General features: G+C 42.9%; 1 protein-coding gene across 1 annotated transcript in view; it reads right to left on the bottom strand.

The window, feature by feature from the left end:
- Nucleotides 1-23095, bottom strand: part of Dbx2 (developing brain homeobox 2) — a 29630-nt gene extending 6535 nt beyond the window's left edge. Inside the window, exons 1-3 of the mRNA XM_028869299.2 lie at nucleotides 22534-23095; nucleotides 7908-8003; nucleotides 961-1148 (exon numbers count right to left, since the gene is read on the bottom strand). Of these exons, the coding sequence (XP_028725132.1) occupies nucleotides 961-1148; nucleotides 7908-8003; nucleotides 22534-22864 (615 nt within the window). The 5' untranslated portion in view covers nucleotides 22865-23095. The remainder of the gene's footprint in view (nucleotides 1-960; nucleotides 1149-7907; nucleotides 8004-22533) is intronic.
- Between the last annotated feature and the right edge of the window lie 1750 nt (nucleotides 23096-24845).

Below are 24845 nucleotides of genomic sequence, written 5' to 3'. Positions count from 1 at the left end.
GGCCTCTGCATCAGCTCCTGCCTCCAGGTTCTGGCTGGATTTGAGTTCCTGTCCTGACTTCCTTCAATGGTGAACGGTGATATGGAAGGGTAAGTCAAATAAACCCTTTCCTCCCCAAGCTGCTGGTTCATCACAGCCGTAGTAACCCGAACTAAGACATATTTATATGGCAGACAGCCTGCACAGCTGTAGATGGTGGCTCAAGGTTAAGGAAACCACAGAGTCCACATTAGGCTGCCTGGGGTGGAAACCTAGATCCCACACAGTTTTGCCGCATGGCACTGGACCTACATTCAATCTTCTGCATTTCTCCATCCAGAAGATGGACAGGACTGCAGGGAAAGAGGGAGCTTATACATAAGATGGCAGAAAAACGCTCGTGTCCTATGAGCTAATTGGCCACCTTGGGAGAATCCTTCACTCCCAAAATTTGCATTCACAACTGTGTGGAACATTAGTGAACAAGGAAGATGCAGATGCTGCAGATATGAAACATACAGAATAATGATACCCATGCAGAGGGGCCCAGGAGCCTCACATTCACTCTCCGATTTGGGATTGGAAAAAAAAAAAGGAAGACAGGAAAAGTGGTTACTGCTTTTGAAGAGAATTATTTAGTCTGCTTCTCTGGGTATAAAGAACACACACACACACACACACACACACACACACACACACACACACGAGGGGGGATGAGAATCATGTGATGCATCCTTGGTGCTTCCCTTCATTTCAGAAAAATGCATGTTGTAGTTCAGCCTTGCCATCTCAGTGTGTGGATCTGTCTCCACACAGGACTTGTCCCATGCGTCTCGATCTACTGAAAATTCAGACCAAACACTTCAGAACACTTCGGGGCACAGTATCACAGCTGGCACAAGACATTCTTGCCAAAAGAACAAACTTCATCACGCTCCTGCTGAAACTAGGAATAGGAGGCATCTCCCTCCTCATCGGTACCTGTGACTCCTTCAGTCCCAAGCTGACAGCAAGTTTCCTTCGGTCTGTTTTGCTGATGTACTTCTGCTTCTGAAACATTTTCTCCAGAGCCTTTCTCTGGTCCTCTGAGAACACAGCTCTTCTTAAAATCCCCCTTCGAGCTTTGGAATTTGAGTCCTGGGTGAGCAGAGGCAACCCGTGTTCTTCTCCTGGCAGAGAGGGAAAATGCAAAAGGGCACCAAGGTTAGAGAAAATTAGCCCCTCTGCCTACCAGAGTGGTAGTACCTCCTAGTGAGCACAGTGGCTGGCTGTTTCCTCTCTACAGCAAGAGCTATGCTGCTTAAGCCCTCCAGGTCCCAGACTTCTCTGAGGACCTGATAAATGCTGATCATGGACTATGCTCCAGGGAGTCAATAAAATAGCACAAAAGTTGGCTCAATGCCCAGCCCTAGCAAGAGTCCCATGAAGAAGTCCCATCTGCTTCCCCCTTGGTAGCTCTTGGTCCTTACATGGATCCTATAAATGCCACACCAGTCACTCCCTAGATAAAGTGCTTGGAGTGATGCAGGTCCAATTCTATGCAAAGGACACAAAACTCTGATGCCACTCTGATGTTCTTGGTTCAGCCTGGCTCTTTCCTCTGTGTTTTGGCACCCTTTATTTATGACTATATCCAATCTAACCATGCAACCAAATGTATTCAACATTAGGAGAAAAAGGCAACTACCCAAAGAAATGGATAAACTACCCAACAGATAAAATCTTGAGGACCCATTAATGATGAGGACTAAGGACAGACAGCAACAAAGGAAGAACTACACATGGTGTCTTAAAGCATGGCAGCGAGATGTGTACTGCGCTTACAACCAGGTAAGAGTGCCAAGGAGAATCGGTGGAAGGGACCAAGGGGAACACTACTGTGAGTCATTGCAGAAACATGGACACAGAACTCATGCCCACCATCTACAGTTTAAGCTTGTATCCTTTACCCGGTGGGGAACAACTTGGCAGAGGTGCTGCAGAGGCGCTGAGTGAGGGATGTCCTTAAGGTGCTCACAGTTGATGAGCAGAGGCTCAGGGGCTCTGACAGCAAGATGACCCGTGAGCATCACAGACAGCACAGAGCAGCAAAGCAATGGCCAGGGCAGGAGAGACCACAGAAAACACACAAACAGCCATAGAGCAGGAGAGATCAACTAGCCAATAAGCAATAGCCAGGGCAGGAGAGACCATAGACAACACACAAACAGCCAACAAGCAGGAGAGACCAATTAGCAATGTAGGAATGAGACGCATTCAAATATCCCTACAACTTTCAAGAGAAGCCCCTAGCAAATTATTTTTAGGAAAAAAAAAAGGAGCAAAGATTCCTACAGATGATCTAAAGGTGCAGTTCTAACATTCTGGGGAGGGAGGCATGGACTGAGATCAGACCTCACCCTCCAAAGAACAGACCTACTGAACCCATAGCTAAATTCAGGTAATAACTGAGAAAGCTCAGTTTCTCAGGCTTCGGTGCGCTAAAATGAACAGTAGCAACCAATGAACAAGCAAAAGCTATGGCAAACACAAAGGCCATTATATCCTTCGTGGGTGCCCCTTCCCCACCCCCACCCGCATGCCGCATCTCACCCGCGTGTCATTTACCTCGGCAACCCAACACAAACCTTTTCCATTAACAATGCACCAGGAGTCCATGTGAGGTTTACTTAGCCTCTCTGGCTTCCTGGCCTCACCCTGGGCCGCTGCCCTGTGACTATTGTTACAGGAGGCCCTAAATAGGCCTCTCCAAGGGCATATGCTCCCCATGCCCCCCTGACCTCCAATATGCATGAAGGTTACAAGTCGGTAAAAATACAGAGGAGTAAGGACAGAGCGGCAAATGTAAGCCCTAAGGTAGGCCATTATAGAAGTATGGACAAGTAATCCATTTTCCAGTAGAAAAAGAACCACTGTTGCTACCTTTTTTTTGGGGGGGGGGGGGAGGGGTTGCAGAGTTCCTGCATCCCTCCTGTAGTCCCTAACCCTGCCATGCTTCATTCCAAACTCTGTTTCCAGCGTGGGCTGCCCAAGGGTCATACAGCCCAGCCCACTTCCAAGAAGCCCTGTTGTTTCCACATTAAAAACCAATCTATAGACTGCTAGTCCTCATCCCACCCCCACGGCTTTGTGAGGAAGGCAGAGGCACCAGGATAGGGAACAACATTGAATCTAGACAGCTTTGGATTCTCAGGAAAATTCTTTCAGGATAACTGGAGCTGGAGGCCACCAACAGCCCTTCGAGGAGGAAAACGCTTTCATCCTCCTCATGAACTCAGTCGCTTCTCAGAGCTGGAGGAGGCAGAGCCGCTTGTTCCACACAGGCCTCTCCAGCAGGCCAGCTAAAGAGCCACCAGCCTCCATCACTGTTTCCTCAAATTTCTCTATGAAAACCTGGAGCCTGTGTCTCTGGGGGCCTGACGCCAGTGTTCCCCTACTGAGGAGGGTGTGGTGTTGTCTGCGGGCCTGTGTCTTCCTGCTGCACTGTCCTTAACTGCTCAGCTCCCTCTTCCAGAGGTTTCTATCCTTCATCTCTCCAGTGAAGAGATTCCTCACCACTATTTTCAAATATGCATGTATGCATCTGCGGGTGTACGCATCTGTGTGCCTGTGTGTGTATGGATTCTGTAGATCTGTCTGGCCTGTCCTAGGAGAATCTAAAACCTATCCTCAAGCCTCCATATAATCCAGGATTTGAATTTACGATTCTACTCCATTTAGACCTTCTTCACCAAGTTGGATGTGGTAACTGGAGAGGTCTTTCACTGTCTGCCTTCCTGTTAGCTTGGTTTTTACTACTCAATGTGCCTTTTAGAGGGTTTCCAGAACCATTCACGGGCAATCTAAGCCTTTCAGAGTTCAGTAGGAATTCGGTCTTCTCCTCTGCACAGCCTAGGGCTAGAGCACGGCCCACATCCCAGTTAGATTCTGCAGACACACACTGAGATGGCAGTGCACTTTTTTTGCCCCACTTTGCTCTATCCAGTCCACCCTCCCCTCTCCTGTTCTGTATTTGTGCCCTTGATTAGGGAACTGAAAATCAGGATTTTGTAAGCAACCCTATATTTGACTTCGTGTGATATTCAGGGATCGGGTTATAGGCAAGCATCCCACAGGCCTAGGAAGACCCCACTATTACTGACTATGCTGAATCCTCAGGCAGAAAATGCCTCTGCCTCTCTAGAGCTTTGAATAGGGCCATCAACTTGGAAAGCCTATAGTTTTCCGTCTCTGGTCCTTCCAACATTCCTCTGGGTTGACCAAATGTCATTTATCTGTGCAACACCGCTCCACCACTTTTGAGAAGTCAATACCTAGATTCAAATTATCTACAAACTCCATTATCTTCCAAGTGGTATAATCAGGCTTCTTTCTAAATTAAAATGAAATGTATACCTCTGAAGATCTTAGCATGGTTAAGTCAAATCTCTGTATATGTTAGATATTTTACACTCATGTGCATATGTGCCCAGAACTGCATTCAGTCTCTCCTAGGTTTTCACAGCTCTGGGCAGTTTCTTCAGACTATCCATCCCTCCAGCTGAGAACAGTAAAACCAACCCCCAGGGCAGGTGGCAACAATATTATTAATCAGACCATTACCAGTCTTTGACAGGGAGACCCACAGAGCCAACCTACATCCACCCAGTAAAAATAATGCTCCTTCCCTGCTGCCTTCCACTCAGACTTGGAGTGGATATGATGTTCCCTTAAGTTTTAACAAGGAAAAAAGAAGGCAATAATGAGCTGGAAATGTCAAATCTAAGTGCATCTTCTAGGAAAAGCCTGAGCAGTTTGTCCCAGTGACAGGTTTTCTCTGCTCAGACTTACATAAAGTTGGCTCCAAATTGAAGTTCTGTTTTCTAGGGCATAAAATTCTTGAAAGGTCAAGTTGGGTACTCAAAGGCAAAATGAAGTAATTATCTAATTAACTCAATTTGCTAGCCTCCCTAATTAAGATTTCAATGTTTCAAGGTAGCTTTAAAAAAAAAAAAAAGTCATTACCTACATCATTTCCACAACTTTCCTTTAACTTTCCTTTTCATTTTACCTGAGAAATGTGTTATTTTTGAAAATAAGTTTATGAATGTAATATCAAAGATTTTTTCCATGCAATGCTTTAGGGGAGGGGCCAGCTTTTACTGGTGCCTTTCAATTTTCTCTACTGTTCTCAGTGTTTTAGCATATGCTGAAACAGCCTATTAAACCATTTACTGCATGTGAGAAGGGCACCGGGGGAATGATGCCTTCCACATTGCAATAAGGAGTCAAGCCTGAATCTGAGACATCCAGAAAAACCCCCATCGACATGAAACAAACGAATCACGTTATGAGTGGAAAAGGCATTTCACTTGCTTAGCCGCAGATGTGCTGACCCGATCCTGGGCTTTGGGAAAAAGTGAAGTCAACATTGTGAAATAACAATGGCACCCATCAGTTTCATCACTTGTTAAAACTTTCAGTATAAACCTCAGTTTTGGCTGTCCGAGCGGAAACTTAACACAAGTTTACTTGAACAGTTCATTTTCTTTCTCTCTCTCTCTCTTTTTTTTCTCTGCAATGGAAAATTATTTAGCAACTTGGACATAAACACTTATTATTTTTAAAAAGAAAATCTAGTAAATTCCTTTAGTAGAAAAAGCACTTCAGATGTAAAGCTCATTAGCTGGGCCCTGGTTATCATGGTTGTTTTTGTAGAATTCTTTATGGACAGCGAGATCCCACCATATTATTAGCTGGTTGCCAACTCAAATGAGTATTATAAACAGGAAAATAAGATATTCATTTCAGGGTTATAACTAATAATGTGACACAGCACCACTTATTAAAAACACATGTAGGATCTCTAAATGGTCTTAAATGGCCAGCATTAGGATGACAGACAAGTCAAGGGCAGCACTTTCCAGCCTTGATCTGAACCGCACTGATCTTTCAAGCCATGTGTTTGTTTATTTATTTACCAACATAAACACAGGGCTTTAAGCCCTGAGGGATGAGCATCATTTCCAACAGCTAAGCAGAGGGCATCGAGTGTGAAGAACTGAGAACTAAAGAGAGAAAATGGGACCTGCTTAGAGTAATCATCTGAGCTCTTGAGAAAATGACGTGCTCTATTACACTGGCCTGATGATTTTTTCCCCTATTTATTAAACTGGCCCAAACTTTTATGGGTTAGAGACTCTTTTAAAACACCTCTATAAAATAAGTACACCGTGCCGGCCATGTACATGCACATGCCTGAACATCCCTGTCACATGAAACTTCGATGCCTCTTTCCACACACCTGAACTGTAGCACTAGCAACCTTCTGAAGGAAAAGATTCCAAGATGGAGTAAGTGAAACACAGTGTGAGACCCCGTTCATAGACAGAGGTGCCTCTGATATGAGGTTCTTAACATCTGGGTTTGCGTCTCCTTCAGACGTCTTTGCCTGCCACTCTAATATCTGGTGATAAATGGTCCCTTAATTTGCACAAGTTTTCAATCGCCCTCGTAGGGGACCACCTTGAAGGAGCGAGTAAAAGGTTTAGTCATGGTTTCTATCCCACTATTCAAATTCAATACATTCCAGTTAAATCGACAATTAATAGGTCACTGCCAAAATAGCCGTGTATCAGTCCTGGTTAATAAACAATCCCCACAGTTGATAATGGGCCCTGTGTATTCAGCAAGTCCCTATATACAGTCAGCTCGGGCACTAAATCCCCTTTCAGGTGGACAGGGCTATATGGGAAGATGAGCTAGAATGAGTCTATAAAAGTCAGTTTCATTCACTGCTTTATTTTCAGTCAAGGGCTTTAAATGGTGTCCAGAAATTCACTTGGAATGTGAAGCAGGAGAAAAGACTGACACACAGAGCCTGGCTTTATGACCACACAAAAGGACAAATGACCCTTGCCCAAGCCCTCTCACTGTGCGATGGTCCCTAAAGTTCATCGGCGGAGTGAAAAATCGTGGTGAGGTCGCGTGTGGATGAGTCCAGCAAAAGTGAGGATTGGTCACGGGTCTGTCACCCATTGTAGCCACGTCCCGGCCGTGTAAAGCGCTCTGTGGGAAAGTATCAGCCCCCTAAAGAGAAGCTCAGAAGCCTGCAGCTCATTAAACAGCAGCATTTGCTGCCTCGCTTGTTGGGAGTCATTTTTTTGTGGGGCAACTGCTCTCCCTGAAACATCCATAAAAACGCACGAACACATACGGGGCGGTGGGGGTTGAAAACGGCCGTGCGGCTGTGGCTCGGGACTCGCCCTGGCTCCATCCACTCTCCCCTGGCGTGGGTGTGTACCCGTGGGAGTGCCTTCTCCTCCCTCCACGGCCTGCCTCACTCTAAAGCTCGACCTGTGGATTCTACTGACATCCCAGGACACCAGTATGCACGAGAGAGGGCGGGCACGGCGCTGCTTTTCGGTTCGGTTCCTCCTCTTCTCGGCCAGACACGAATGCATTTTGCTTTTTGAACGTCTAGAGAGCAGTTCCCTGAAAACATTTCCCCCAGGAAGACAGAGACAAGAATTTACCCCCCTCTTTCTTTATAACCTCCAGTTTCTAAGTGTTTTCTAGACCTGTAACTTTCTGAGTCTTCTGAAACCGAATGGAAACGCCACACAGCCCCTCTCTTTACCCACTTTGCCCCTTCTTTAAAAGAAAGAGCCAAACTGGTCCCTCTAAGACCTTTTATACCACATGGAAAACAAGCCCTCGCCTTGGCCTGTCAGCTCCGGGCTTAGTGTGGCCGAAAACCGTCTCACAATCGTCCACTGTGCCGAGGTTTGATAATCTCTGGAAACCTCCTGAATAGGGTCGCTGTGATTTTGAGTGAGGAATTAGCTCCTTGCCGCTGCACTGCCAATTAGCTTCCCGGAGCACATTAAACCCTGCTGCTTCGGTTTACAGAATAACTGAGGCATTGCTGATGGAGCATTAAAACTTACTTGGAAAAGCTGTGGGGGAGGCGGGGCGCCTGCAGGACCCACCGCAGCACGCAGAGTAGAAGGGCAGGGCGCTCAGGAGGAAGGGTTTGGAAGGCACTGCGGGGAGAGAGCATGGATCTCATTGATTAACCGTTCCTCTGACCCAGTCTCCAAACCTCCAGCTTCCCCCCCACCCCCCGCCCCTGCCAAGGCCCCGGGTAAAAGCACTCCATGGCTGAACCTTACCTCAGTTCTAACTTGTGCTGAAATTAAAGTCATTTGGAAGTGTCAAAGGTACTTGCCAAGTACTTTCCTCAGGATTTGGAGGATGTTGTGGAAAGACTCAAGGCCGTGTGGTTGTAATTACAAATAATGAATAGCGACTGTTCTTTTATACAAGGCACACTAGAGTGATAGTGTGCAATGGGCATCTGCAATGATGGACTCATCCGCATCTGCCCTGGCCAACACGGCAGCTTCTGGCCAAACGAAATTGCCAAGCTCAAATACGGCTAGCGTGAGCAGGTACTAAATCTTCAGACAAAATTAATTTAAATTTAAAGAGGCTCTTGTGGCTAAGGATTACAACATTAAATGGCAAGGTTCTAAACGTTCTACTTACCAAGAAACAATTTAAATGCCTGGCTTTTTGAAGAGATTATATCACATCGGTGTTCATTTTCATGTTATATGAAAGATGTAATTAACTGGATTCCCAAGGTGGTAAGAACTAATTTACTGAACAGTTCCTTAGTAAAAGTACTGTTTCTGATCCCGGTCACTTGTTTTAAAGTATGTAAGAACGATTACATTGCCTCTTAAGGTAAATCTAGTTACCTGAAAGCATGTTTACAATGTAGTGAGGCATCCCCTAATTCTGTCCTGTTTAGTTTACTCAAGCACATGATTCATAAAGCTGTTAAGACATGTTCATGGGACCCTGCACGTGTGAGGAGGAGGCCTAATTGGGTGTCTAAACAGTCATGAGGGTTTTTTATTATGATCATATATTGTTCTGACATTTTGACTACACCATCACAGACATAATAATCATTTCAATATATAATATTCAAGAAAAAAATTTGAACTCCATAGAAAAACAGCTATGAAGACCATCATAGACTCTAATAGCTATTGTTATTGAGAACTAAGTGCTAAGTCTGGTTAAATGTCTTCTACATACCGTGTCCTTTAATAAAACGCATTTAGTACGGCATAAATATGGGGGGTCACCATTTCCTGAAGGTGGGCACCCGCTTTTACCCTGACATACAAAGCAGCATTGCCTGACATATTATAAACAGCCAGATTTTTAAGAATTGAATAAATGATCTTTAAAATAAAGAACAGGTCTTCTAAGGAAATGGGGATAAAACATTAACTTTATTCTGCTCCCCCAGAACACCCTCAAATATGGTATCTCTTGAGATTGATAACCTTGAAATCTAAATTTCAAATGAAAATAAAGTTTGTTTTTTTTATTTTCTCTTGTGTTCAGTTGGCAACAGCTCTCCTCTTCTGGATCACACCAGGGAATCTGACTTGGATTGGATGTGCATATACACCGCTTTAAACACAGTGTTTTCAGACATTCACTTTTATCAACCAAAAAAGCAGTTATTTATTTGAACTGATTTCTTTAAAGGGTATGATAAGACAAATAGATTGCCCAAGAAAAAATATTTATGGCATTTGTAGAAGCTTGAGGGCCTCAAAATTGTAAAAAACTAGTTAGGAACCAGTACCTATCCCTCCTATCACACGATCTTGAGATGTCAATATTAATGTTTTTACCTTTTAAATAAATTTCTAAAAAAAGTTAAGGGTTCTTAAAATTTGAAACTAAGCAAAGGCAAGAAATGACAAGTGATTTTAATTTTCTAAAATTAATTAAAAATACCTTTATTACTATTATGAATTGTTCTAGTATTGACCATAAACCATTACAGAAATGATAAATAATTTTATATGAGTTTTATTTACATTTTGTATTATAAGAGTCGTCCATGGAATCTTAATGTGGCCACCTGAACAAGATCTGCATATAGACACCAACTGACATTCCAACATGGATGGAGAAAATCTCACAAGGTCCCACTCCTAAATGAGGAACTACAGGCAATGGCAGCCACTAAGAGAGGAAGAATCGGTCTTCTCTAGGGACAAGCTGCCTGATATGTTGTCCAGACCCAAGTGGTCAACCTTAAAGACACACAGTGTATAAGCAGCACTGATGGGACTCCACATATGTGGGGGAGGTGGAGGTAATCACAATAATAATTAAAGAAGTCATGAAGTTGAGATGTAACAGGGAGGATTTGGGAGCTGCTGAAGGCAGAGAGTATGGGCTGGAAATGATGTAAATACAGTAGCCATATACAAAATTCTCAAAAAAAAAAAAAAACTTAACGAAGAGTATGGCATCTTTAAGTAACATTTCCATCACTGTCATGCATATATGAAACACTTTGAAAACGGTAATGTATTCCTAGGTACAAAAATGTTTTCAAACATTTTTAACTCACTACTTCTCCAAAATGAGCATTCTTTACATAATTAATCATGGCTGTAGTGCTTTTAGGCTCTTCTTTGTTTTTACTAGGTAGGAAAAAAAGATTCAGCAACGTTGCAATTACATACATAAAGCTAAACATTTATCATGCTACCTAGGAGCATCAAAACTGTGTTTGTCCATTTGAGTTTTGTTCAAGTATAGAACATAGAGCAAAACAGTGCAAGGTATAAATAAAGTGTACATTTTCCAATTCTTAAAAAAAAAGGTTTCCTGTCTTAAGATACAGCCCTAACAATGGAAAATAATGGTTAGAAAGCATTAGTTTACATGAGACAGGACACCAATTAAACTCCTATGGTTTGAAAGCATGTGATCAGATGTTAAACCAGAAATGGTTTTAACTGACAGTCTGCTATACTGCCATGCATTGCTCCATTTGAAATTTGTAAACAAAATGACACCCAAATCTGTAATTACAAGAATATAATCAAAGTCTACAGTAACAATGCTAATTGGGGCAATAGAAACTGGCATTCACGTTGTGACATGGCTGGACTAGCAGTTCTATTGTGCAGAATGTTCTCACCATTCAAATCATCTCTCGGACACACAGACTTAGCAGGAGATTAGTCAGCTCTTGATTGCTATACATAAATACACCTTATTTAAGCTGGTTTATGTGGAAATTGCTGTGAAATTCCAATTAAGTGCTCCTCTTTTCACATCTGACAGAAGTCAAGTACCAATCCATCTGAGTCTGCGACAGCGAGCGTGCTGAACGGTCATAGGCAACCCACATTTAAAATAGCACAAAGAGCTCAAAATATATGTCACACTTTTAATATTTGTAAACAGCATAGGTTTTTTTTTTTTTCAACACCTCGAGGAAAAGGCAAACTGAGGCTGAGGAGAACAAGTGTGAGGCTGACAGATGTGTGAAAACCTTTAAGCCCTTAGTAACTGCTTTGAAGATGCTCTGAAAAAAAAAAAAAGGCAGGAAAAGGGCAATTTAATCCTCGATAAACATTTCAGATTCAATCACTGGAGGCTGGATGCTGTTATTTCACCATTTGTCACAGCAGGCTCCCTGGCTGGTCGCTGGAGTCCTGGTGTTTGTAGAGTACTTGGTGTAGGCTGGCCCTGGACTGGTCATGAATTTAGCACATTCTCTCTCCACTCATTGACACTGGACTTCAAAGGCACAGGCATCTGGAACGTGACTGGATTCTTTCAAAAATGTTAAAAATGAGCAAGATAAATCATCTTGATTATAAATCATCTTGATTTTCACATAACAACTGTTTGTTAGCTAAGAGGGTAGGGATGTGACCAGTTACTAGCTAAGAGCTGGAGTCTAGAAGATGGAGAAAAAAGCCAATGGCCTGAGGTCAGGTAGTCCAGCTTTACTGTGCTTTATCAGTACGAGGCTTCTGAGTCCATAGCACACCAACACACCTAACTTCCTGTTTCTATGGGGAACTTCCGTTAGTAACAAAATAAATTAAACTTGAACTGGAACCTAAAATCTGCATCCAAACAGCCAAAGTTTAAACATTCACACACAAAACTCATGAGCCTTCTTTCCACACTCTTTTTTTATTAATTAAATGTATTCATTTATTTTACATCCTGACCGAAATTTCCCCACCCTTCTCTCCTCCACACTTTTATCAAATATTCTGCTCATTTGAAGAAACAAATTCACCACAGTGATCAATTACTTAACAATGTTCAGTTAAGCACTTACAGCTGATTTAATGATGAAATATCCTTTTAAAAGAGAACACTACTAAGCACATGGATTTGTCATTAAGTGTCCCCCAGTCTAAGACAGCTATTAGTCCCACTACAGAAAAATAACCTTCAAACTTTTATTGTCTAGAACATTCCATTCTAATGGCTTTTTGCTATTTTCGTTCTTCTTTACTGATAGAGAATAACAATGCCCACCTACACAGTGTGAAAGCAGTTCCTGCAAGATATGTACTGACTGACTTAAGACCATGTCTCAGAGAAAGAATGCAAAAAGTCGCCAGTGAGATTTCCAAATAAATCTCAGGAACCATCACAATGGATGTGGATTGCACAGTACATTTGAGAAGAAGTGGGGAAAACTCACTTACTAAGCCAAAATGTAAAATCAACCAAACAAAAACGTGTAGAAAAAAAACATGATGGAGAATTAAATTTCCAACGTTTTTATGACATCCTTCAAGTGCCAGGTTCTCAGGCACTTGGAATAAAAAGAAATCCAAACTGCGACTTGAAAATCGCCCACAGTTGAAGAGACTGTCTAGACTAGAGTGGACCCAAAGACAAAGCTTTAAAGGATGGCGAACCTCTGTCTGGAGCAGTCAGGCCTAAGGACTACCCATCCTTTAACAAGGCCTCCTGTGTGCTGTCACACAGCCAATTTGAAGCAATCCATTCGTGTGATCCGGTTGCAAACTTTCTGTCAGTCAGCGGGGAAGTAAGAAAGCCCATCCCTTCCTTACCTTTCTGGTCCTCTGGAAACAACAGAAGTGAGTAGTTTGGGTTTTTCCTCAAGTCTTTCACAGACAGAAAATAACAGTGTGTGAGGATGGCTGGTGAGAAGGTATTCTCCGTGAAATAAATGCTACTTGCTTAATCCTGTCCTTTAAATCCATGTCCAAGATGAGCGGCATTCTATCTAGTGCTAAGCCCTGCACTGTCTGCTAGGACTACAAGGACAAAAAGGGAAAATTCCCATTCCTTGAAAAACTTGATTTTTGTTTTTGTATGAACTTACAGATTGGAGGTAAAACTTTCCCAGTACTCCAATTACTCCTGTTCTATCAAACCTGATGCATTCCCCAAGAAGATAAAAGTTAAGAATTTCATCTTATTTCCCTAACCAATGGTCCTCAGCTATGAATATGCATTAGAGTCATCTGGGATACTACTTTACAAAAATACTGATGCCTGGACCCCATAACTGGGTTAAGTCACACTTGGTTTGTAAGAGGCCCCTCGTACGATATTGGTTCAAAAACTCCACAAGTGATTGTAATGTCTAGCCAGGATGACGTCACTGAAAAGAACATAAAACAACACCTAGTAGATAGTTGTGTTCAATTGATGTTAGCCTTTCCCCTGTCCAGATCACGTGTAAGTGGAGGGCAATACTAAGACAACATAGGAAAAGAAGCTGTATAGCCCAGACTTCCGCTGCAATATTTAAGCAAGTAGCTAGACTGTGTTACACAGCTGTAATCCCTGCATTCTGAAATATACAAATGAATAATATATATAAAATATAATATATAATATAGTACTCATATGTACATATGAGTACAAATGAGTACTATATATACATATATATGCAAATATACATATATAGTTAGTTAGTTACCTAGTTAATTAGGAAGGTTTGGCTAAGGGGGTCTTGAAGCATAAAAAAACATCTTTGGACCTCCCTTTGAAAAGCCCTCAGAATAACAAAAAGCAGAGAAAGGCGTTCTAGTTACAAAAGGTCACATGTACAAAGGAATGGGTAGAGCAGGTTAAGGACACCAGTCTAGCTGCTGGGACAAGGTCAAAGGCGCAAACAGTACAAAATATAGCTAAGAACAGTTATAGCTTCTATATAGCTGAGATGAAAGCCCTGGTCCCAAAGCAAGTATTTTCATTCTAGCTCAAGTCAAAAGGGATGAATGTGTGTTTTCCAGACTAGCTTGGTAATAGGAAGAAAGCTACATTTGAAAATCTCACTGGACAGAGGGGGCTGGGCATTGCAAGTGTCCAAATGTCCTGTCGGTGACACCACACTGTGGCAACAGGTACTAATAAGAATATATTTAGATACTTCCACCAACATCTTGATCCAAGATCAACAAGTGGATTTGCCTGGCTTCCCCTCAAGGTAGCACACTAGATCTTGGTGACCCTCATAGGAGTCCAGGGTCACTCTGCTGTGTCACCATGGTCCATTACACAGCTCTAAGAAAGTGAGCTGAATTTGAGGGAGTTTTTTATACTACAAAGTATACACTATAGGGGAACACTATTAAGTAATGGCATCCACAGCTTCCAGAATGTCACTTCTGTGAAGTCTCCCTGAGCTCCCGCTATTTATCACTCGTGATGGAATCCTATGCCGGTCTACTGCAGAAGCTGGCTCCAACAGGAATCATCCTACCCCTCTTGGCAGGATTTAAACAGCTACAGTGGTGTGATAGGCTCCCTACTACTAAGAAGTGGAATCAATTTTTTCATCCGGAACATCAGGTGGTCTTGGTGACCTTCTCAATCATGCTGTTGGTAGGGCAGCATCTTAGAACTTCCAAGACCTGCCATGTTTAGTTAGCGGCTCCAGAATGTCCCAAGCTCCCAAACCATGTGGGCTTTATTTTCAGAACTCTCTCCATTTAGAGCCCAGAAACCATGCAATAAAAAGGTCAAGACATTAAAGAATCCAAAGATGGATGAAAAGCTCCAGCTGAGCACCCAGTCACCAGCCAATATCAACTGCCAGCCATGTGGGCGGCACCTTGGACATGCAGCGCATGGAGCTTGGACATCCAGCGACAACCTCGGGACACTCCCAGTGAGAAACTCTCAGCTGAGCTCAGTCAGCCTACAGAAGGAAGGAAAATGAACAAACTTGTTTGTTTGCTTGTTTCTAATCTACAAAATGCCGATGTGGATTCTTATAGTATTTTACCTATAATAAACTAGAGGAAGCACCTCTCACATCTTTTCCTGTCTCTTACCAGTAAGCTTTTGAGGCACATGCTTGAACGTTAAATGTTGATGCTAACCTCCGCTCTCATTTTGAAATGAGGCATCTTGAACCACTCTGGACTATACAATTAGTTAACGCAAAGCACTTAAATCTAGACCTTGAAATCATGGGTGGTTGCTTAGGGCTCAAATAATGATACAATACATTAAAATATCCTGAACTTGCCATTTATGCTTTGGATGAAGGATTGGCAAACTTTCATGGACCTGAAAGTAAACATTCTAGGATTTGTGAGTCATGCAGTATCTACAACAACCATTGAGTTTCTGTTTATAATGCAAAGCACCTAGAGAAGATACATAAACATATAGTGCAATCATGCCCCTCCTTTCAAGGCTTGGAGGGCTTTGTAGATTTCACACTCAGTGTACCTACAGAGTTGTTGGATGTGCCTAGATCCAGTTTGGGCTAGTAGTCTATTAGAAACCTGCCCAAAGTCATGGCTTTCTTCTCTCACTGAGGTACAAAAGCTGTGTCAAAAGGGAACTTATTCCACTGCATACTTTAATTTAAAAAGTATTCAAGACTTAAACTTTAAAAAAAAAAAAAAAAAACAAGAAATTCGGAGACTTCAGTAGGATTTGTAAAAACATATCACACATTCTACTTCCAATGGTCACTTAGAGTTATCAAAATTAAGGATGCCAAGATACTTGCTCACAAAACAGAAAACCAAAAGCCCTGCCCTCTCAGGGATCGTTATTAAAAGAAAGTTATTAAATATTTAGCAATATGCACAAAAAGGCTCAAGCTTCTTGGCTTCTCTTCTTTCTTCCTTTTTTCCTTTCTTCTCCTAAATGCTGTAGTTCTGAAACAAAGGTCTAAAAACTTATAGCAGCTTTTTGATCTTTGACTTCAGAGAGAATTTTAGGACCTAAAGTTTACTGTTCACATAACTCACAAAAATATGCCCCTGATCTATCCATAACTAATAGCCGGTTGACAAAATGAATAATACTATTAAAAAGGAAATGAGTTATGGTAACTTTATATAAAGTGATGAATCGCTCAGCATTGCCAAGTTAAGTACTGACTGGAGGCTACAAGGAATGAAAGGTGGAGATTTCATTAAACGTGGAAACATGACTGGAAGTAAAATAAAGTACATTGAAATAAAATATACAAGGGTCCAGTAAGCATGTTCCATGTTAAGGTGAAAATCCAATTTCTTACTCAGAGTGCATAAAACAGAAGAATGATCTAACGAAGTTTTAAATGAAGGCTCTAACAAGCATTCTTAGATAAGAATCATATTGTTTCAGTTTACCATTTCCCTTTTTACTCCTGGCCAATGCCAGGTGCATTTGAATGAAAACCTATTCACACTGACTTAAAATTGTGTGTAGACATGGGTGTGGGGAAGTGTGAGTCAGAGAAAACTCTGAAGAGTGGTGAATCAGATTTTTTAAAAGATGGCGCAGGGATGAAGATGAAGAAGAGCTCCCTATTATCCCAGGCATGATGGTGAATGACTATAACCTCCGCTCTTAGGAGGCTGAGGCAGGAGGAGCAGGAGTTCAAAGATAGACATCGGGACAAAACAGAAAAGTTCTAGATAAAGTTGAAAAGGTGCCAAGCCAGAATAGGCCATACTGTGAGATCCAGTTTCAAAACTCAAAAGAAGTAAGATGGATTCTGAAGTTATAGGCAATGTCAACAATGCAAATTTGGTAGCTTTGGTGGTCTGAATGTAACTGGCCCCCATGATCTCACAGGGAGTGGCACTATTAGGAGGTGAGGCTTTGTTGGAGGGGTTATGGCCTTGTTGGAGGAAGTGTATCACTGTGGGGGTGGGCTTTGAGGTTTCCTGTGCTCAGGATACCACCCAGTGTCTCAGTCGACTTCCTGTTGCCTACAAGATCTAGAACTCTCAGCTATTCCTCCAGCACAAAGTCTGCTTGCATGCTGTCAAGCTCTCTGCCATGATGATAATGTAAGCGAGCCCCCTCAATGAAATGTTTTATTTATAAGAGTTGCCATGGTCATGGTGTCTCTTCACAGTGAGAGAAATCGTAACTAAGACAGTAGTTAAAAGGTAGATAGCAGAATAAAATAATACTCTCTTTAAAAAGGGGACACATTTGTTTAAACATTTTAAGAAAAATTTCCCTTGTGTACCGGCTTTTACAACCAAAAAATCAGAAAGAAATTTAGAACACAATTACTAAACAGAAATTAGGCACAGACAGCAGTCCTTTACCAACAAGTCGCCCTCATATCTACTTGGCTAAGTACAAACAACTTGTAGTAAACAGAGACGTTTTCTGGTGAGCACGAGAAGCCAAAGGGGGCAGCACAGGAGGAGGAAGACACAAATAGATACTGAAGACGGGGATACAGCACTTGCCCAGCATGTGCAGGGTCCTGGTAAAGTCCCAGCCCTGGGGGAAAGACAAAAGCCACCTTTGACCATTGCAAGTTGCCTTAGCCCATATGGCCTCCTTATCTGGCAGAGCCACGAACCTGAATACTGTTTAAAATCTATGTAATATTCATAAAGTTCTGGGCATTCAAGCCATGATACCTCTTAATCCCTGAAGTCACTGAAAGTAGGAACTACATGGAAAGTAGAACTGAATTAGGAAATAGCAATGGCTATTAATACAAGTGTCCATTAAGATTCACTTGTCGGAGTCAAGTCACGCATGTTCACTGATGGGAGGTGCATAGGCGCTGAGGTTGGAGGACCGTTTCCAAGTCAGATGCTATTTTGTAAATAGTGTGGCTTGTCTCCATCCCCATTAAAGTGAAGGATCTGTGAGTACTACTCATGATAAAGACTGCTTCTTGAACCTAAAGGCGTTGCTTAACTTAGAGACTATGCAACCAAATTTGCTCAGAATTTTTCATGGGTTGTGTTAAGTCATGCATGTATATGTTAACTACAAAGACATGCTAATCAGGTTATAAAATATGCAGGTATACTAAGAATATGGTTCTGCTATTCCCAGCAGAAGACGGCAGAGGCAATGGCCAGAGCAAGGGACTGCTTCACGGGGGCCATCAGTCCCGTTCTGAATCCCACATTCTTGTTGCCCTGGTTCCGTTCAGCATCATTAACATTCCAGGGTCCAAGGTTTCAATTTGCCAAAAACAAAGCTAGAGTACAGTTTATCAATAAAGATTTCAGAACCATGCTTTGCCAAAAGCCTAAAACAGTTTTACAGTCACGGTGTTGGTGTGTCTCAATGAAGGGAAAATAAAATGCCATTCTGAATGCAGGACACAAATACAAGGAAGTTAGACAGAGTCAAGAATTAGTAGGCCAACGATTTTCTGGATGACAGATGGATGGAATAGTCAGAAAATATGTTAAAATGTTGACAGTAAAAAGCAACCCCAGATTAGTTACAGAAAAAAAAAAAAACCCACAACCAAAAAAGGCACCAATTTTGCTTTTATGGGCTACACAATAGAACATACATGTTAACACAACTTAAAGAATGTTTAACTCACTTACCCAGAATAAACATTTGCTTTCTAATCCTTTTAAATGCACACAAGTGGATTTAATAAACAGTAAGCTACTTTTGTATCAAATTCTTTCTTAATATTTTAAACAAATGTCATTAAAATGCAAAGTTACCTGTTACATTCAATTTGAAGAGAATTGATGACCCAGCCATCAACAGGGAAATTCACAGGACAGTCTCATAACTAAGAAAAATTCATATTTTTTCTTTCATAAATTTCAAGAGCCCCCTTTTAAGTATACAAAGACATGAATATTCTAAAATGCGCACTATTTTATAAATGATGAGGATAACGAGCTTTAGGGATATTACCTTTAATATTTAGATTTCACTTGCAAAGCTTCCTGAGCCCCACTAATAAACTGTAATGGGTCAGAGACATCTTTCCTTCAGGTGAAAAGCAGAGGTGACTCCTCATTACCTGCTGTCAGTAAATGTGTCTCCCTCGGGCCTTCAGAAATGCTCTTTTGGCGCAGACAGCTTATTGCTTAGAGTCTCTTCCGCCAGACTGTTCCAACTTGCTGGTTCTTGGGGACTGAGCAACAAAGCTCTGCTCTCCCCCCTGAGCTGAGGAGTGGAGCCTTTTAAGGTAGGTAAAGCCCTTTTGCAGCCACAGAATCTTTCCTGATTTATTCTCTTGTGGAAGTCTTCCCTATGAGGTCTCCTTAGAATCAACACATGACTAACCCAAGGCAGTGGACTGAAGATTGGGGACATTTTTTTTTCCTCTTTCTGGAGTTTATACACGTTTAAAGTGGCACTTAGGACAAAACCAAAATTAGCAAGTGAAATAATTTTATCATAGAAAACAATCGCCATGCCAACAGCTACCTTCTGGCCTCCTATGAGGATTAAAGAAGCTCAGCATTGTGAAAATGATTGGACCCTGAGAGCAGGGACCTGTCACTCCACAAGGGCAGAAATAGCCACTGCTTTTTCAATGGCTGTGCCAATCACCTAGAACAGAGCCAGACACGTGATGGACCCCACGCTTTGCTGAATGGATGAGTTATATGGTGTAATTAATAGTATATAACCAAAATAACAAAGTGAAAATACAAACAATGAAACAGATCATCAATTTTAGACGGGGTGATCTATATAAAGCAACTGTGGTCATTTCTGACCAGTTAGTAGTTCATTGAGAGTAGTCAACAAATTAAGGTCGACAAAAATAAGTGTAGTCAATGTGTTAAAATTATTTAAATCACATTTTATGATTCTTTTCCCAAGTCAATATATAAAAAGGCTCAGAACTTATACTGAAGGGTTTCAGATGTGAGTTGATGGTAACATGCTTGCCTACCATGCATAACGCCCCAATTCAGTCTCCACCACTGATCAAAACCACAACAAACAGATACCTCACTGGTTATTTCCCAAAGAGAGTTATTGTTATCTTTGGGGGAGGGGGGAACAGCTCTTCTAAGAACGCTACAGAATGTCAGTCACAGGCTGCCGATGTTCCTTGGTACAGCATTTGCTTGCACAGCATGTATGAGACCCTGAGATCAGCCCCCAGTTGTGGAAGTGACATCGGCCACACCCCCTCACCTGATCCCCAGATGATCCTTAAAGCCACTGTCACTTAACAGCTTCACAAGTGCTAGATGAAGGAGTTCCTGCCTTTACTAAGACAGGGCAGCACCATTTAAAACGAAGGCAGTGTTCAGAAAACTGCATTCTCTCCTAAATTCTACACATAAATGAGTGTAGATCCAGTTTGAAGCAGCATATTTTTGGTCATGGATTTACAACAGGTTTTCCCTCCCTCTCTTTAGATACTTTTCTAGCTTGAAAATGTGGATGCTTCCTTCACAAAAATGCATTTTGAAACAAAGGATTGCTTGTTCATATTAAAATGAACCTGGGGGAAAAATGGACTCCTCAATGAGGATTGAAGTAATCATTTAGTAAAACGTAAACTATAGTAGAATATTTCAAATTATGCTCTCTTAATTACTTTTTTTAAAAACTCACCCTTTTCTTGCATTTGGACACTTGAGTAAGTATACCAAAATGAGTATGTTCTTGTAAAATAAATAATGTTGGGAACCCCTTCTCCATTAATCACAGTATTTGGAGTGAAATGGGTATGTGTACAAAATTATTTTGTGGGTTACTGAGCTACCCATGCTAATTTGCACTTAGTTTAACCACTGAGAAGTCAACAAAGGGTACAGCTACGTGATTCTGCACGCCTGAAACTCAATCACCAGCCATTTCAGAATTCTTTAAAAATAACTTCCATGAACACAGTTCTAAACCTGCCAATCACCAAATTGTCTTGAAAAAAAAAAGTTACTTGTGTGACATTATTTACTTATTTGTGGACAGGTGAACCTCTCTCTCACATTTCTAAACTGTAATATTTCAAAAAGAGCTGTGTTCACGTCTCCTAGGCACACAGACGTTTCCAAGGCTCACAGACCCTGCCTTAAATTGAGCTTGCTCCTCTCCCAGGCTGCAAACGGCTTTCCTAGCACTTAGGTTCTACACTCTGTGGACGAGACCGGTGTTAATAATTTCATTTGTTCCGTTCTGTTAGTAGCCATTTCAAGTGAAAGACCAGGACAGGTTCTAAACACGCTAAATTCTATAAAGCCATTAGCAATAAATTTGATCTGGCAGTTTGCTGGGACAATGGAAACTGTTGAAAGGCGTGTTAGTCACTCCAGACGAGCCCACCGGAATTAAAAGAATGAGTTAAGATCTTCTAAGGATGTAGTAAATAATAATAATAATAATCCAGTTGGATCGCAGTTTCCCAGTGGCTTGGAGACTTTGTTAAGGTCTGGCTTCAGCTTTATGTACCTAGTATTTAACTCAGCTGCCGGCAGCCTTCCATCCAATCCCATTAGTTAGGTTTTATTCGGTAAAAATAAAAATAAATGCATACTTATATGTAATTAATATAAATAAAATATATTCAAATATAAAAATTATCAATAAGCTCAAAGTGCCCTTCTTTCAGTAAATTCCTGTTTATGGGTGAACTTCCTACTTGATTTGCCAGTCAACAGTTTATCAGCTAGCTCAGAACGATGCACGCCTCGGTCGGCATTGATCTTTATACCTCAAGAGATCCAAACTGTGAACGGGAACAGAAGTCCAAAGTTTGTGCAACTCTTTTCAAGCCATCGACCCCCAGCAAGGCAGCGGCAAGATTTCCTGTCCCTAAGCCCCGCTGCACCGCACAGTGCGGCCAACAACTTTCCGGAGATGCAGTCCTGACCTTGGGGACCGGAGCCAGGCAGCTAGAAATGCCAAACCCGGAGTATCCCCGCTGAGATCAAACTGCCCTGGTAGCCCAGCCACCTGTTGAAGAAGGAGGCTTGGAATGACAGGGCTGGATGGGGTGGAGAGGAAAGATACCAGAACTGGTGTCCCCTTCCTAACTCCACAAGTGGCATCTGTACCCCCAGCTCAGCTCGCTGCAGCGGGCCACCCGGGTAGCACTCATCCGGAGCTGGGTGAAACTCACCAACCAAGACGGGGCTTTTGGCTCAGGGTCCAGCGGCAGGGCTCACCTGGGGCTGAGGTTCCCATAGAGCTGAGGCTCCCCTGGAACCAAGGCTTCCCTTCCCCGGGCTAACGTTCTCTTGGGCTGAGGCTCCCCTAGACTGAAGTTCCCTCTGGGCCGAGGCTCCCCTGGGTCGAGGCTTCCCTGGGCTGAAATTTCCCTGGGCTCAGGCTCCTCTGGATTGAGGCTCCTGTGGGTCAAGACTCCCCTGGGCTGAGGTCCCCCTGGATCTAGGCTCGCCTAGGTCGAGGTTCCCTTGGGACCAAGGCTCCCCAGGGCTAATGCTCTCCTGTACTGAGGCTCGCACCTCAGCAGAGCTGAGGTTCCCCTGGACTGAGGCTCTCCTAGGCTCTGCCTTGACCAAAGCTCACCTGGGGTTGAGGGTTGGAAGGCACTGTCTCGGTCCCCTGAAACCCGGCCGGGCATCTGGAAGGCCCAGCGCGCGCCGTAGGGCCCGGCTGGGCACAGCTTGAGCGGCACTGGGCTGGCAGGCAGCGGTCGCAACTGCGGACACTCGGGACCCGGCGCGGGGCGCGGGGGCGGGGGTGCGTGCGTGGGCCCGGCCCCTGCGCGCAGCAAGTTCTCAATCAGGAAACTCTTGCCCAGGCTGCCGAAGCCCGGCGCTGGGAGGCCGAGGAGTGCCGAGGACGCCACCACATCCCAGTAGGCTCCGGCCTGGGCAGCCACGGCGCTGGGCAGCATGGTGCGCGCCCGCTGCCCGGGAGCCGCGGGGAGCGAGTGCGCGGGGACGGGGACTGGGAAGGGATCGGGAAGGCGAGGTGCGTCCCTGGCCCTCGGCGGCGCCTCTGGCAGAGTCCGGGAGCAGTCTGCAGATCAGGACAGGGTTTTCACACCACCACGGAAGGTGTGTCCGGCCCATCCATTCATGTCATCCTGCCCACAAAGTGACAGATGCGGCCAACAATGGGGGCAATGAGAGTCCGGGCTCCAGCGAGGGGAGGGGACTCTTGCTGAGGAGGTGGGCGTGGAGGGGACGGGAAAGGGGCGCTGCCACTCTGCCTGCCAAGCCTTGACCCTGGTGCTGGAGCCCTGGGCTCTCTGGTATTGATTATCATGAACTTCTAGGGGGCACGAAATGTGATCGCTGAAGCGCGGTTGTCATCAGGGAGAGTGGAAAATGTTGACATTTGGGTGTCTCTGTTATAAGGAGAAAGGAGATAGTTTTTCCTGGATATTTTTGCAAAATTCGTTTCCAATGAGTTCATGTCAGGCTCTCTTTTTTAGTAAGATACGTTTTAAGGATTCTGGAGAGAGGTGACTACACCTTCAGTCTAGAAGAGATGATGTAATCAGTTTTGATTTAAAGCAGAGCCTGGGGCTGAAGAGATGGTTTTCAATGCTGGCTGCTCCAACAGAGGCCCCGAGTTCAGTTCGCAGCGTCCCATGTAACTCCAGCTCCAGGGGACTGGATGCTCTCTTAGGGCCTCCGCCGGCCCCTACACACAAGGGCACATACCCACAAAAGGACATCTAACTAAAAACAAATTTTTTTTTAAAAGATCTTCTTATTCTGTATCCATTGCCAGTGGGATACTTTTCTAAAGAGAGAGAGAGAGAGAGACAAAAGTACTATATTATTTAGAATTACACTGGTTTTGTTTTTTTGTTTTGGTTTTTTGTTTTGTTTTTTTTTTTGTTTTTTGTTTTTTTGTTTTTGTTTTTTGTTTTTTTGTTTTTTTTGCCTGAAAACTTAAGTATTTTTAGTTAACTGTTTGTGGAGACTGGACCAGATGGAGTGTGTGTGTGAGAGAGAGAGAAGGGGGGGGGGCTTTTAACTACAAGACTTCAAAAGCCTCTGACTTTGGAAACTGTCAATGGAGTGTTAAAACTGTGACTCCAATTAACACTTACTCTCTTTCCCTAATTTAGATGTATTTATTTAGGATAAGACTTTATTAGAGTTTCTGCAGAGTTTGCACTCACATGTCTGGTTTTATTTCTTGCCCTAAAAATAATTTGGGCTTGGTTTCAATTTACTTAAAAGCTTGCCTTGAGTTGCCAGGTTAGAAAGCTAATTTTCCTTTTAAGATTTCATGTCTTGGGAGCTGTCAAGATGGTCTGATGGGTAAAGGCACTTGCCATAAAAAATGATGACCAAAGTTTGATCTCCGGAATCCACACAGTGGGAGAGAACTGACTTCCAAACGTTGTCCTCTGAGTTCCACACAACTGTCATGGAATACACACACACACACACACACACACACACACACACACACACATCACAAGCACTCATTTCTTGCTGTTGTTTCATCTTTTGGTGAGTTGGTTACTTTATGCTTTACTGACACCAAATATGAACAATACTTTCTAAAAATCCCTCCTCAAAGATCCCCCTCAAAAGCCAAATTCATAAAGCTGTCATTGCTTTCTAATGTAGTAGACAGTTTTATCACAGTAGTAATGTGAGCAAAATTATGTGCAAGGCTGAGGTAGATCACCAGTGTACATTCACTTATTGATTTTAGTTAACAGGCCTTCACTGAATATTTAATATGTCTTGAGCATGGCAGTGGTCCTAGGAATGTGTAGAAAAGATCTAGTCCTCGTCCCATAGGAACTCTCAGCAAAGCAATGTACCAGGAAGGACTTCACACCTGAGGGAATATGAGAGCTAGAACCTTCTGGAAGTCTTCCCAGAACTGAGTCTCCAAGGATGACA

This window comes from Peromyscus leucopus, chromosome 20 (assembly GCF_004664715.2).
Source record: "Peromyscus leucopus breed LL Stock chromosome 20, UCI_PerLeu_2.1, whole genome shotgun sequence".
In the NCBI taxonomy this organism is placed as follows: Eukaryota; Metazoa; Chordata; class Mammalia; order Rodentia; family Cricetidae; genus Peromyscus; species Peromyscus leucopus.
Note: the sequence above shows the minus strand (reverse complement) of the source record. Positions and strands in the feature narration are given on the sequence as shown.